Consider the following 15,304-nt stretch of genomic DNA (forward strand, 5'->3'; position numbering starts at 1 on the left):
TCTCTCATTCCCCAAACATTCCCCCTATATTACCATTGAGATAGAAAAAATAATAATACAAATAATAATAATAATAATAATGATAATATCATTTATTTTCAGTCTAATATCATCATCTTAGATGAACAGACTATAAATGAATCAGCGAACAAACCTCATTCCCCATAATAATCCTGCATAACTTGACCTCAAACCTCATTGCAGTGTTGAAAAATCTTGCATACTTTTAACTCATTCAGCTCTGCACCCAAATATTGCTCTGGTGACAAAATTCGTCTCATTAAACATGGTTTTCATGTTCCAACATTATGCGCAAACCACAACGAAAGGTAACTTACTTCCGACAGTATTTCCTCACATGTCCACACGTAATCTGGAGCAAAAACAGTATATTTTCTGTGTGTGTTTTTTTTTGTTTTGTTTTTTTCCCCACATCAATACGGCATGGAACCCTCCTGAGGCTGTAGACTCCCCACCAGGGTGTGAACGGGTTAACTGAATGGACAGGTAAACAGTGACGCTGAACTTCTTACCGTGCGTCAAAACAAAAGCTGACACCTTCAAAGTGGAGAACAAGCAACACCAACTTCGAAGAAGGCAACAGTTCTTCAAAAAACAAAAAATTAAAAAAAACAACAAAAAAAAACCCAAGGCAATGTAACAGTACAGCAGCGAGAGGTCTACATTTTCAAACGTCTCCAGTTAACAATACTGTGTGTTGTTTTCCTCACACTGTAATCTATGATACTTCTTGATTATACATGCTTTGTACAAAAACAGGATCTAGGAGAGAAAAAAACAACAACACAACAACCCTGAACATTGTGTCCCATTTTGGTGCTGGACAAGAGCCCATTGGTGTCCCATTTTGGTGCTGGACAAGAGCCCATTGGTGTCCCATTTTGGTGCTGGACAAGAGCCCATTGGTGTCCCATTTTGGTGCTGGACAAGAGCCCATTGGTGTCCCATTTTGGTGCTGAACAAGAGCCCATTGGTGTCTTATTTTGGTGCTGGACAACAGCCCATTTGTGTCCCATTTTGGTGCTGGACAAGAGCCCATTTGTGTCCCATTTTGGTGCTGGACAAGAGCCCATTGGTGTCCCATTTTGGTGCTGGACAAGAGCCCATTGGTGTCCCATTTTGGTGCTGAACAAGAGCCCATTGGTGTCTTATTTTGGTGCTGGACAACAGCCCATTTGTGTCCCATTTTGGTGCTGGACAAGAGCCCACTGGTGTCCCATTTTGGTGCTGAACAAGAGCCCACTGGTGTCCCATTTTGGTGCTGGACAAGAGCCCATTTGTGTCCCATTTTGGTGCTGGACAAGAGCCCACTGGTGTCCCATTTTGGTGCTGAACAAGAGCCCATTTGTGTCCCATTTTGGTGCTGAACAAGAGCCCATTGGTGTCCCATTTTGGTGCTGAACACGAGCCCATTTCCAGGAAAAAGAAGAAGAAGAAGAAGAAAAAAAGCTGAAAATGTTGGTGTAAAACTTGCGACACACAATGCAAATATCAGTATAAGTCTACATTCTTGGTTACTTCACAGTGTGTGTGTGTGTGTGTGTGTGTGTGTGTGCATGTGTATGTGTGTGTGTGTGTGTGTGCGTGTGTGTGTGCGCGGTGTGTGTGTGTGTGCATGTGTGTGTACAAAGGGGGCATAACACCACATACACTCCCATCATTACCGTCATTGTTCCTGTTTTCATCACTTCCCTTTGTACTGTGACACGGAATCAGTGTTGCCTCAATAGGGAGTACAGGACGGACTTCCCTTTGAGTTGAGTGGTGTAGCTAGCTGATTTCACCTAAAACAATAAGTATTACAGTCCCAAAAAGCGGAAGAAGTCCAGATAAAAGAACGGTGACCGACATCCCGACCTGTACCTCACGGTGCTCAAAGCTGATGCCCCTTCACTGATGAGCTGTCAGCAGCTAACAGCAGTGGAGGGGTTAATGTGGGAAAGTGTACCATGACTGTGATGTCATACACTTAAAACAGCACATTTTTCTTACAGTTTACAGAAAACACTGGTTGGTTGGGTTTTTTTTGGGGGGGTTCTTTTTTTGTTTTATGTTTTCATAATACAAACACCACAGTGATTTTTTTTTTCTTTTATCAAAGATGTGCATGATTTTAGTGCAGAACCAACACCCGATTGAAAATGAATTAGAAAAAGAAAGAAGAAAAAAACAAAACAAAATCATGCTGTAAAGTTGATAAACATTTCAAGACCTAACCCCTTCATCACAGACAGGCCTACAACCCCCAACAACACGTACTGTGAGACCAGTAGAAACAGGAGCAAAGGAGAAGAAGAAAGAAAAGAAAAAACCTGCAAAAGAAAGGAATGTTGTCCAAAAGGGGTGTGTGGCCCAGGGTCACTTCATGTGGCCGGGGCTCGGGGGGTCCAGCAGGGTCTTCTTCCGGGCCGTCTCCTTGGACACGTTGCTCTGCAGCTTGTGCAGCCTCTCCTTGTGTGGGGGAGCAGCAAACACAATACACCAACACTTTATTTTTAAAAGTATTTATATGTGTGTGTGTGTGTGTGTGTGTGTGCGTGTGTGTGTGTGTGTGAGACAGAGAGAAAAAGAATCAACAGCGGAGAAAAAGCCCATCTTTTTTTGGTACATTGTTTACACTTTTAGTATACATGTACAGAATGGTATTTTTTGAAAAGTCGTTTGTCCTGTATATATGGAGAAAAGGAAATTTTCTATCTAAAATTATGTTTAAATAACATACTTACCGTGACCCAACTAGTGCAGACTCCGGCAGGGGTCTGACATTCCTGTCCTGTGCAAACTACTATCCGCCTATGCGGAGAAAATGAAAGTACTATGGCCGATAACCTCCCGGAAGTAGGTAACCTCCCCTTTGTCCCCCTGGCTAGCGCCCTCTTTTGACGGATGCATCGAGAACGCTTAAATCTCTGTTTGTCTTCAGTATTATTCACTGCCTCAATTCTTGAATGAAATTTATCCATCCATTGTGCAGGATAAAGAAATATGTTGTAAACTTTTGGGAAAAAAAAGAGCCTTCGTATGTCACTGCAAGGGGGATAAAAGAAGAAAAAACAAAACAGAACACTTTATTGTCTCTAACTGAGAAACTGACAGGCACACTAGCTGAGTGGTTTAAACTGGACTTTCAATCTGACTCTGAGTGTCCAGGGTTCAATTCTTGGTAATGGCATCTGTCGGGTAAAAGGTGGAGATCGTTCTGACCTCCCAGGTCAACACATGAGCAGACTGAAAATGGGAGCATGGCTGCCTACATGATGGGATAAATAAATAAAACAATCATACATGTAAAATGTTACATGTCTGCATGTATGTGTGCATGACTGAAACCTGATTAAATGACACAGAAAACGAATGATGAGCGCCCAGTGGCAGCTGTCAGTCGGCTCTACCCAGGTAGGCAGCCTGTTGTGCAAATGACTATGAGCTTGTAAAGTGCATAGAGCTTCATCTCTGATCATGGATAGGTGCTATTTAAATATCCACATCATTCATTCAAACTGTTGACACATTTGCTGACAAAGACGACATATTAATACCTCGAGTGCCCAAGATGAGAAATTTCCGCCCCCTTCAGGTGTGCAAAAAAGCGCCCCATGACGTAAATTTCTAGGTTTCTAACGGCAAAATCATTCATCAAATTCATGTGAAGTTGTCTAATTGGATAGTGTGTTCATTATCCTTTCAGAAAAGTATAGGTTACATTCTTAATGTGTTCATTATCTTTTCAGAAAAGTACAGGTTACATTCTTTAAGTAGTCTGGAAGCTACAGTTTTGTTTAAAACCTTTTACCCTTTGTGACCATGACAAGTAGTTTGCAAAGCAAGTAGTTGTTACTCAGCATAAAAATAGGCTTGGCAACATTGTTTTTACCAAACAGCTGCTGCGCCTGCCACTCTTCCATTACAGTTTACAGACATAAACTTCCGTACACACACACACACACACACACACACACACACACAGAGTCTACTAATATCATGTAAAAGAACAGATGCGAAACTGAGCAAAACATAACAATATAACATAATGACAATAATGATAATACAATAATGACAAGAATACCAACAAAGGTGAAAACAATGATAAAATTGATAAGAAGACAGAGACGAAGGGAACAATTCAAAATTTGAAATTCACACACAAACACACACACGCATGCACACTCACGCACGCAAACACACACAGATAGCTCTGATGAGCAGCACACCTGAATGTTCTGCAGAATACTGTTGACAAGTATGACCCTCCGTCTGGAGTTGTTCAGCTTTTTAGCATACGGCTCTAAGTCTGCTGGTACTGCCTCAGCTTCTGCCACCTTTTTCAGGTCTGAAACAAAACGAAAATGCAGGATATATATATAGGATCATGGATAGCTAGTATGAGGTTCAGCTATGGTTTTATCCTCAAAAGTTCTGTTGACATTATGGGTGTTTTTTTTGTTTGTTTGTTTTTTTTGTTTTTTTTTTCCATAAGCTGTTTGATGAATGAACTTAAAAAAGCAAGAATCGTGATCAGAAATACTCTTTAGTTTCATTATTTTAGTTGGGTTTTTTTTGGGTTTTTTTAAATATACTGTGATTGTGTCAACTGATTCCTTTTTAAAACTGAACAGTATGATATGTATCTGATAATTTGAAGATGAGCATACAGGTATGACAAAAATTGTCATGAATGAGTGGGAGTTGTTTTTTTTGTTTTGTTTTTGTTTGTTTGTTTGTTTGGGTTTTTTTCTCTGTCATTCTCAACAGCAACTCTGTTCTCATCAATAAAACTGAATGTTTTTCTTCCTCTTCATTCAAGGACTGCACCTCCCATGTGTTTAAATGTAATGGCTGTCTATCAGTAAACAAAAATCAGATGGCTGTTCCTCTTTTGATTTGAGAAAATACATTTGACATATTCAACTAGTTACCTGAGTCAGACTGTTCAACTTCAAATGACACAAACTCACTCAACTGCTCAAAATTACGAGAATAAACTCACCCAACTGTTCAAAATCATAAGAATAAACTCTCTCTCTCTCTCTCTCTCTCTCTCTCTCACACACACACACACACACACACACAGATTCACTCACACAAACACCAAACGTTCTCTAGTACCACTTAGAGTGAAAAGATATAAGCTTGAAGACTAACACTATGTACTGTACATTTAACGGCCGAACCTGCTGTTTTCTGCTAAAATTGCTATTTTCTAAAACAAACTTAAGAGCTCTTCAAAAAAACTTCTTTTTTTTAAAACAAAACAGGTCACAAAACATGTATCAATCTATTATATACATGTACATGTTCCTAACAATAGCCAAATAGTGAAATACTGAAAACACAGAGATAACAGAATGTATAAACTATAACTTTTTTTTTTTACATGCTGCTAGTGTTCAGACAGCTTTGATAATGATAAAAATGGGTATGGTGATGTCACATACTGTGAAAAAAAAAGAAAAAAAAGGAAACAAAAAACTTACCATCACTAAGACTGTCAATCTGCTGTCTAAGTTCAATCTGGCTTTCTCTGCAACAAGTGCAAGGAACAAAAGTCGTGAAAGTGTGCAGAACTCACAATGTCTGATACCCCACTTTGCTGATGTTATGACAATATCATATGTCACAACTTTGGCACAAGCTTTTTAAAATAAACAAGCAATATCATGTGCTAAAGAGTACACTGTATATTATATATACATAGATTTCCTCCGCTCTTGTTCTAAATTCTTAGGTAACTTTAACTAAACATACTACCTACCTCTTCAATAAGTCCCCATAATTTCTGTTCAATTTCCACCATTTTCTTCTTTTAGATCAAAAGAAAAATAAAAGACATGTGAACATATGCATGTGTATACCATAACATATTGCTATGCATAATATATACATACACACACAGAGATATAAGCCTTTTATCAATAAAGACTTTTTTCATTCAATCTTCTAGATTGGAACAAAAAGAAACTCTCCATCAGATGGATCATATTTATAACTATTAGCCATTCTTGAAACAATTTATATCCATAATTCAACCATATGCTGTTGATCTATCACTGTTGTGTGTGTGGGGGGGGGGGGGGGGAGGGGCGGGGGGGGGGGGGGGGGGGTGCCTGCATATGTGTGTGTGTGTGTGTTATGTTGACTTGAACTACGTTTGAGACCCTGAAAATCGAATATGTGCTTCATATATCTTACTACTGGCATAGTTAAAGTAACGCCAAAGAAAAAAAAAAATCTTCAGTCAGCTTTCCCTGTCGAATGAGTAACTGATACATCATTCATGCACTGGTCATACATTGTATAATAATTTACAAAATAATACTTGAACGCAGTTGAAGAAAACATGCAATGATGCATGTACTATCTTAGTTTCCTTACCTGACAGTTTTGACGCGGTCATCGATTTCATCAATAGCGGGTTTTAATAATTCAAAAACGCCACTTGCGATTGCGTCTCTGTTTTTCGAAGGTGGGACTTCATCAGAGTCTTGGGAAGTCGTCATAACTTTCACTTCAGCCATGTTTGATGAAATAAATTGAATGAGTGACTTCCCCTCAAGAACAGTTAACAAGACTACAGCTCACAGTTGCAAACTAAAGCCAAACACTTTGTTATTTATTTATTTATTTATTTATTTTTCATAATTAACTGGCATCTGTAAATAAAAAACCAACTGACAACTCTATATCTTTTTTTAATTAAATTTATTTCGTTCAGTCAGCCTTGTCTGTCTGCATGTATGTCTGACTTTTCGCTCTTGATTTTGGTTTTATTTGTATCCGGCTTTGCGTTTTTCAACATTTAATTGTCTACCTGTTTTGGAGTCTCTTGCGTTCATATTTCCATGTCAAATGTCCCCCCTTCCTCCAACAGCACGTAATTATGCGCTAAAGATGGTCATATTCCTCCAGCTATCTGTACTTGTGCATTAAAGTCTTAACTCCCGAGAGCAAGGTTTCGGTTGCGCCCCTTTTCTCTGCATTCAAATTTTGTATTACGTGTAGCTGACACATTTTGTACTTTCCAAAGTCAATTCAGGTCTAGATTGGAAGCTGCTAGGCAAATCTCGCTCTCTGCCATAAATGAAGCCAAACCGTAGCTTTATTAGGCTTTTATTTTGAATAAACCTTCACCGACGTCACAGTGTCAGACTCTGGTGAGAAACTGGCTTGATTCAAATCGCCCGCCATTTATAGTCAGTGCCTATGCTAGTTGTTTTCCTCGTGCATCCACCTATCTGTAACCATACGTCAGTGCTGGTTCTTTGTCCTCCAGTTGTGTGTATTCAATATGCATCGGTACTGGTTCTTTGTCCTCCAGTTGTGTGTATTCAATATGCATCGGTACTGGTTCTTTGTCCTCCAGTTGTGTGTATTCAGGATGCATCGGTACTGGTTCTTTGTCCTCCAGTTGTCTGTATTCAATATGCTTGGTACTGGTTATTTTTCCTCCAGTTGCCTGTACTTACGCACTAGTGCTACCTTTCCTTCAGTTTTCTGTACTTGGCATGCAGTACGTTGCACTTTTCAAACATCTGTAGTGTACTGATGCTGGTTTTCAAGTGTTCCTCCATATGTAGTCATGCATCAGTGCTGGGTTTTACCTTCAGTTTTCTGTACTTGTAGATATGTACTGGAGCTGGTTCCGCAAGCTGTCCGTATTAGTGCACTACTGCTGTTTCTATTCCTCCATCTATATTTTTCTTCGTTTAAAAGTTGTCTGTATTTACGCACTGAAGCTGGTTTGTAGTGTTAGTTAACCCCCCCCCCCCCCCCATCCCATACCCCCCCCCCCCCCCCCCCCCCCCCCCCCCCTTCGATGGCTGCCGTGCCCCGAGCTGGATGGCCATCCGTTGGCCATACTGGCATCCGGCTAAAATAGGTGTTGACACTGAACCTGAAAGTAACTCCGTCAATGTAACAAATATAATATTTTATTATATTTATCAGTGTGTGCTCATGGGCAGTTGAACTGATTGCCGATCCTAGTTTAATCTGAGCATGTTTTGTCTTCTGATGAATACATTATAGTGGCAATGAAGTCCCGAAATCCCCCGCCGGAAAACGGAGCTTATAGTATGGCTGCAAACACAGTCATGCATAAGATAAACCATTCATAAAATTAATGTATACGAGTGAACGCGGGAGTTGCAGCCCATGGATACAGAAGAAGTTGAAAAAGTCATCTGGATAAGTCATTAAAAATTTTCGGGTCATAAGCGGCCCACGTGACTCGTGCGTATACACGATCGTATGCTCACCAAACAAATTTGCTAAGTTGACCTTCAATGTTTTCAATTATCGAAGAAACACATATGGTCACACCTGTTGTCTGTCCTCCACTGATGCCCAGACAGAGGTCAGAGGGTTCAAATCTCATGAATCATTGATTCTCAGCCTGCGACTAAGACTGATTAACTTACCATGCGCATGAGAGTGGTCTGTGGACTCAACATAATAGGTAATGCAGTATGGGGAGGGTTTATTACAAAGATTTCACACAAAAAAGTTAAGAATCACTCGGGAACTGGCATAGTTTTCCCGTAAGTTTTGGGGGCGTGGTTAAATGGTGCTGAATTTTCGGTTCTGTGGTGGTCGACACTCTGTGTACTTTGACTGAATTGCTGAAGCCATTTTACTGTTGTCGAATTGTTTGTACAATGGGTCGGGTCAGTAGAACAAGCTTAGTTGCTCGTCTATGCAACAAGTCAATTCTTTTAAGCTGGTTGAGACTGGCATATTGCTCCAGACTGTAGTTTAATAACTGATATGAGAAGGACAATGCACCCCGAAAAATAATTATCGGGTTGGGACATCGATAAACATCTAAGTTGATTGAGTAAGAACAAATTGCGAGATAATTGTTTGCAGATATAGTTGATGTTTGCAGATACGTTTGATATGAGCTTGGCAGTTCAGTTCTTTACTCTGAGCATGCAGAGTTCACTACTTGTTCAGTTGAGTTCTCGTTTACCACGAGAGCTGTAAAATGATAGGTTTACGTTGGTGTTTTTGTGTTGATGCTTGTGCCGTACATTTGTCTGCGGGTTAAGTTTCATGTGATTTTGATAACACCAGTCTAAGATGTCAATTATTCACTGTTGTAGCGATGATTGTACAATATCGATGTCAGTGACGCTACAATGAAGAGAACTGTCATCAGCGATCACATCGCACATGACGTTGCGAGATGCATTGGCAAGACAAATGATGTTTAAATACATGCAAAAGAGTAAGGGTTCGGTAATGGAGCCTTGTGGTACACCGCAATTTACATGTCCTTCAGAAGTAAACATGCTGTGTTCTGTTTTCCAGGTACGACCAGAAAAATAAGACAGTTTTGAATATTCTCTTTTTATTTTCTTTTCTTTTTTTTATCAGTATATCGTGATCAACAGGATCAAAAGCCTTAAGTCAAGAAAAACTTATTTTGTTTTGGTTGACTGCAGATAACCATGTGTCGTAAAGCCGGGTTAAGGCTGTGTTACATAAGTGATAACGGCGAAAGCCAGATTGAAGGGGGGTGAAAGGGGTTGAGAGAGAGAGAGAGAGAGAGAGAGAGTTGACGAGATGTCAGTTGCAGACACATATCAGTTCGCGTGCACGAGCACACACCAAACACAAATAAAATAAACTGAAAAAAGAAAACTACACCCACATAACCACACCCACAACCGCACGCACACGCACACATACACTCACGCACGTGCTTGCGCGCCACGCACGCTCACACACACACACACACACACACACACACACTCGGACACACACACACAAACACAACACGGGAGGCAAGAAGGCTGACCAGATAACTTGTTTATTGCAGGCACACACACACACACACACACACACTGACACACCCACACACACAAAGTACATCACATCACAGTTCATCTCACACACTAATGAACACAATTATGATAGCACTTCTCTGCACTGAGCAAACAAAATGATCTGTCAACAATATTAGCCACATACAATACTGTCGACAAGGTTTTGTTCCCAGTCTTTAACACACGGTTCTGTGGATTTTCACTCCGTATTTATAATGCATGTATTAATTCTTGTTTTATTTATCCAAACAGGCCTAGAGGAATCTGCATGGCAACAGGTCTGTGCAAAGCCCCTATATGATCGAGTAACTCTTCACAGACTTAAAGGGAGACAAACAATATTTATTTCTTAGTCAGCAAAGCCAATACTTCACTGAAATAAAGAAATCGAAAAACCACGACAGGTTCGTTATTCTGATTTTTTTTCTCAGTTGTGTGTGTGTGTGTGTGTGTGTGTGTGTGTGTGTGTGTGTGTGTGTGTGTGTGCGTGCGCGCGCACAAGCACGTTTGTGTACTATGGACGTGTGTGTGTGTGTGTGTGTGTGTGTGTGTGTGTGTGTGTGTGTAAACTGTGCCGTGTCTGTGTATCTCTCTCTCTCTGTGTGAGTGAGTGTTTATGATGTTTTCTTCTCCTTTCTTTCTTTGTGCTGAAAGGAAGCAGATTTCTCATTCGTTAATCCCTGCCTCTTTATTTTAAAAGAGAGAGAGAGAGAGAGAGAGAGAGAGAGAGAGAGAGAGAGAGAGAGAGAGAGAGAGAGACGCCCATCAGGATTATGTCCCTTCGACGAAGACATACAAACAAACAAGCAATCAATTCAGTAATCACTACGAAAAAGAAAAAAAACAACAAAAACGGACAAACAAACAAATAAGCAATTAATTCAGGCTTAAAAAACACACACAAAAAACAACAACAACAACAACAAAAGACCCCCCAAAACAATGAACAGACAAACAAACAAACAAACATGTTAGCACAAATTATGCAAACAATGAAAATTGATATACTACAATTGATTGGTTATAACCATTACATTGTCAGGATGAAAACCAGACCCCGTGTATCTTCAACAGCAGTCATAAACACATACAGAAAAAAAAAAAATATACTAGACTGCGATTGGGGTGATTATAACACACACACACACACACACACACAACAAAACAAAAACCAACAAAAAAAACACACTTCCCCGCAAATACGTAATGATAACCAATACAGATTACATGCCAAAATCACTGAAACTCCGATACATAATAAAACAACCAGAAAGCATACAAACAATTGAAAATTCAACGTGTAAGAGGTTCAACATCGCACTTTCCAGAATCAGACAAGCTTTTTTTTTCTTTCTTTTTTTTAAAAACGGTTTTAAGCACAGTCATCTGCTTCTTGACTGTAATCAACAAGACCAGCAGCAACAACAACAACAACAACAACGGGAATAAAAACATTTGTAACAATAACAAAGATAGAAATCACAACATCATCATCCTCTTAATCAGCATCATCACACATCATCACCATCGACACCTCCATCAAGTAACAAGTAAAATTAACAACAACGTTTATAACGACATAAAGAAATCACTCATCATCGTCATCGTCGCCATCAATGTCGTCGTCGTCGTCGTCTTCACATAATTCCAATTAAGACCAACAACAGTAGTAACAATGGATATCAAAACAAACAAACAAACAAGCAAGCAAAGAAACAAACAAACGAACGTAACAATACAACAGACTGAGGAATCATCATCATCATCATCGTCGGCGTCGTCACCTCAATCCCCACTAAGACCAACAACAGTACCAGTTATATATATATATATATATATATATATATATATATATATATATATATATATATATATATATATATATAAGAAAGAGTTACTAATAATAACAAGGTCATCATCATCGTCATCAACCAACGCCAACACATCATCATCATCATCACCTCGCCCTCGTCATTCTCCTCTTTCTAATCGTCAACACTGCCGTCGTCACCGTCACAATGATCATCACCATCGTCACTCATCATCATCATCATCATGGTCATGTCCTGTTGGGGTTCAGAAAGATGACTTGTCACCAGTCGTCAACCCAAATAATTTACCCAGCAGGTGAGGCCGAAACGTGGAACAAAAAAAAACAAACACGATAGAAAATAAAAACATACAACAAAACAAAACAAAAACAAAACGCGCACACAAATCATAAAACAAAACACAACGAAACAAAATACACACACACACATACACGCAGAACAAAATGTAACGCACACAGGCAACACAAAACACCTGAAGCAGAGAGAGAGAGAGAGAGAGAGAGAGAGAGAGAGAGAGAATCTCCTAGCTACTCTGATCGACCTCTTTTGATGTATGACAATCAGTCGTGTTCGACTTTGACCATCAGAACAGCAGAGGAGGCAAACTACTGTTCTGGGCTAAAATTGGATTCTAGTAGAGAATGTCTTGCCCAAGTTACATCGTCACTTTCTCGGCCAAAAGGCTTTTTAAGACAATCAGATGGGATGGTTCCCAAAGGCCAACTAGCCCCCCCCACCCCCCCGGCCCCCCACCAAGCCTGCAGCACTAAGAGCCAGTGCAAGTTTGCCTCCTAGTCAGAGTTCTCTCAGACACAGGTTTACACACTGATTGCCGTAAGACCACCTGACCACAGAGACCCTGCCAGGCCTGCTCTTTCAACTAAGACACCAAATACCCCCCCACCCCAGATAACCTTCTTGTCATTGCTTTATTGTCCACTACAAGTTTTTTTTTGCTTTTTTTTTTCTCGATGGGTACGCATTCATTCATTTCACCACCACCACCACACACACACACGATTCGTTATATCATTGTAGTATTACATGCGTCATTGTCATGTTAGTACTACATGGGTCACTATGTCATGGCAACGCTGAATTAATGGGTCATTATGTCATGGCACTATGTGTGTAATCATGCTATGGCCGTGCTACAAGGGTCATTAATGTCATGACAGTACTACACTGGTCATTTTGTCATGGCAGAACTTTGTCATGGCAACGCCATATGTGTTATGTCATGGCAGTGCTATGTGTGCCATTATGTCATAGCAGTATCATATAGGTCATTATACCACGGCATTACTACAAAGGTAATTATGTCGAGGCAGCACTACATGAGTCATTATGTCATGGCAGGACTACATAGGTAATTATGTCATGGCAGTACTACATGAGTCATTATGTCATGGCAGGACTACATAGGTAATTATGTCATGGCAGTACTACATGAGTCATTATGTCATGGCAGGACTACATAGGTAATTATGTCATGGCAGTACTACATGAGTCATTATGTCATGGCAGGACTACATAGGTAATTATGTCAAGGCAGTACTACATGAGTCATTATGTCATGGCAGGACTACATCGGTAATTATGTCAAGGCAGCACTACATGAGTCATTATGTCATGGCAGGACTACATGAGTCATTATGTCATGGCAGGACTACATAGGTAATTATGTCAAGGCAGTACTACATGAGTCATTATGTCATGGCAGGACTACATAGGTAATTATGTCAAGGCAGTACTACATGAGTCATTATGTTCCTGCAGTACTATGTGTGTCATTATGTCATGGCAGTATCACATGTAAATTCTTATGTCATGGTAGAGCGGCATGGGTCATTATATCATAGCAGTATTTTTTTTAGGGGTGGAGGGTGGGAGGGGCATTATAGTATGTCAGAGCTAGCTATACGGGTCATTATGCCATGACTGTACTATATAAGTCATTATGTAAAGTCAGTTGCACAGTGGCAGTGTTATATGAGTCAATAATTATGTCACAGCGGTACTGCATGGGTCATTATGTTTGGCAGTGACAAAACTTTCCGCTCCTTTTTCGTTGCAGTGATGTTCACCAATGACATCTTTTACAGCACAGAGAGAGAGAGAGAGAAAGAACGGGGGGGAGAGAGAGACAGAAAGACAGAGAGAGAGAGAGAGAGAGAGAGAGAGAGAGAGAGACGTACAGACAGGGACAGACAGGTAGAGACAGAGAGAGAGACAGAGAGAGAGACAGAGAGCGCTCTGACACTTTAATGTCAATGTTCATGAGAGAGAGAGAGAGAGAGAGAGAGAGAGAGAGAGAGAGAGAGACAGAGACGTACAGACAGACAGGGACAGACAGGTAGAGACAGAGAGAGAGAGAGAGAGAGAGAGAGAGAGAGAGAGAGAGAGAGACAGAGAGAGAGAGAGACAGAGCGCTCTGACACTTTAATGTCAATGTTCATGAGAGAGAGAGAGAGAGAGAGAGAGAGAGAGAGAGAGAGAGAGAGACGTACAGACAGACAGGGACAGACAGGTAGAGAGAGAGAGAGAGAGAGAGAGAGAGAGAGAGAGAGAGAGAGACAGAGAGAGAGAGAGAGACAGAGAGAGACAGAGAGAGAGACAGAGAGCGCTCTGACACTTTAATGTCAATGTTCATGAGAGAGAGAGAGAGAGAGAGAGAGAGAGAGACAGACAGACAGACAGACGGACAGAGATAGACAGACACAGAGAGAGAGAGACAGACAGACAGACAGACAGACAGACAGACACACCCACACACACACAGGAGAGAGAGAGAGAGAGAGAGAGAGAGAGAGAGAGAGAGAGAGAGAGAGAGAGAGAGAGAGAGGAGAGAGAGACAGAGAGAGAGAGACAGACAGAGACAGAGGCAAAGATTCAGTTTAGTTGTTTTTTTTAATTCAGCTCGAGCTTACTTTATGCTATTTCATACTCCCCATTTTATTCCCGATTCATTTATCCATTCATTCATCTGTACTTTAATTCATTTATCCATTCGTCCATTCATTGAAATGTCCACTTTCAGTAATTTCTTCCAGTCTGTAGTGATCAAGATAGCCCTGAGTTGTCCAGTGAAGTCGGCTGGCCTTTAAACAACAGGACATGGGGTGACAAAAATGAAACGATTCAGTTCTGTGTGTGTGTGTGTGTGTGTGTGTGTGTGTGTGTGTGTGTGTGAGTGTGTAACGCGTCCCAGTGCCTGCAAATATAGAATTGCGCATATGCCTGCCTGTGTGAATAAGTGCGTGTGTGCATCTACATGTATTCGTCAGTCTTTGTCTGTCTGCAGCTAATATTAGTGCGCGTGAGTGTGCGTTTGTGTGTGCGTGGGCAACTACATACACGCTACAATAGGCGCGCAAGCCTGGCAGAGATTCACACAGACACACACACACACACACACACACACACACACACACACACACACACAAACAACACACACACACGCACACACATACATATACTCTTCAATAATTTTGTCCGGCAAATATTGAGTTAACTTTCACAAACATGGATCAGGGCTGAGAAGAATATATATGCCTGGCATGATCTTTCAGCACACCATGGCACTGAAGCTCGATCGGCTGATAGTTCTTTTCACGGAAACTG

General features: G+C 40.6%; 1 protein-coding gene across 2 annotated transcripts; it reads right to left on the reverse strand.

Moving 5' to 3' along the window:
* Nucleotides 1-697: 697 nt before the first annotated feature.
* LOC143289984 (SNARE-associated protein Snapin-like) lies at nucleotides 698-6,536 on the reverse strand. 2 transcript variants are annotated; one of them, XM_076599277.1, is made up of 5 exons: nucleotides 6,394-6,536; nucleotides 5,496-5,542; nucleotides 4,233-4,351; nucleotides 2,334-2,472; nucleotides 698-1,418 (listed from the first exon to the last, which is right to left on the reverse strand). In XM_076599277.1, the coding sequence occupies exons 1-4, from the start codon at nucleotides 6,534-6,536 to the stop codon at nucleotides 2,380-2,382; spliced, it is 402 nt and encodes a 133-aa protein (XP_076455392.1). In that variant the 3' UTR covers nucleotides 698-1,418; nucleotides 2,334-2,379. The 2 variants fall into 2 exon arrangements, with proteins under 2 accessions (XP_076455392.1, XP_076455391.1); XM_076599276.1 differs by having other exon boundaries at nucleotides 698-2,472.
* Nucleotides 6,537-15,304: the final 8,768 nt, after the last annotated feature.

This window comes from Babylonia areolata, chromosome 14 (genome assembly GCF_041734735.1).
Source record: "Babylonia areolata isolate BAREFJ2019XMU chromosome 14, ASM4173473v1, whole genome shotgun sequence".
NCBI classification, from domain to species: domain Eukaryota; kingdom Metazoa; phylum Mollusca; class Gastropoda; order Neogastropoda; family Buccinidae; genus Babylonia; species Babylonia areolata.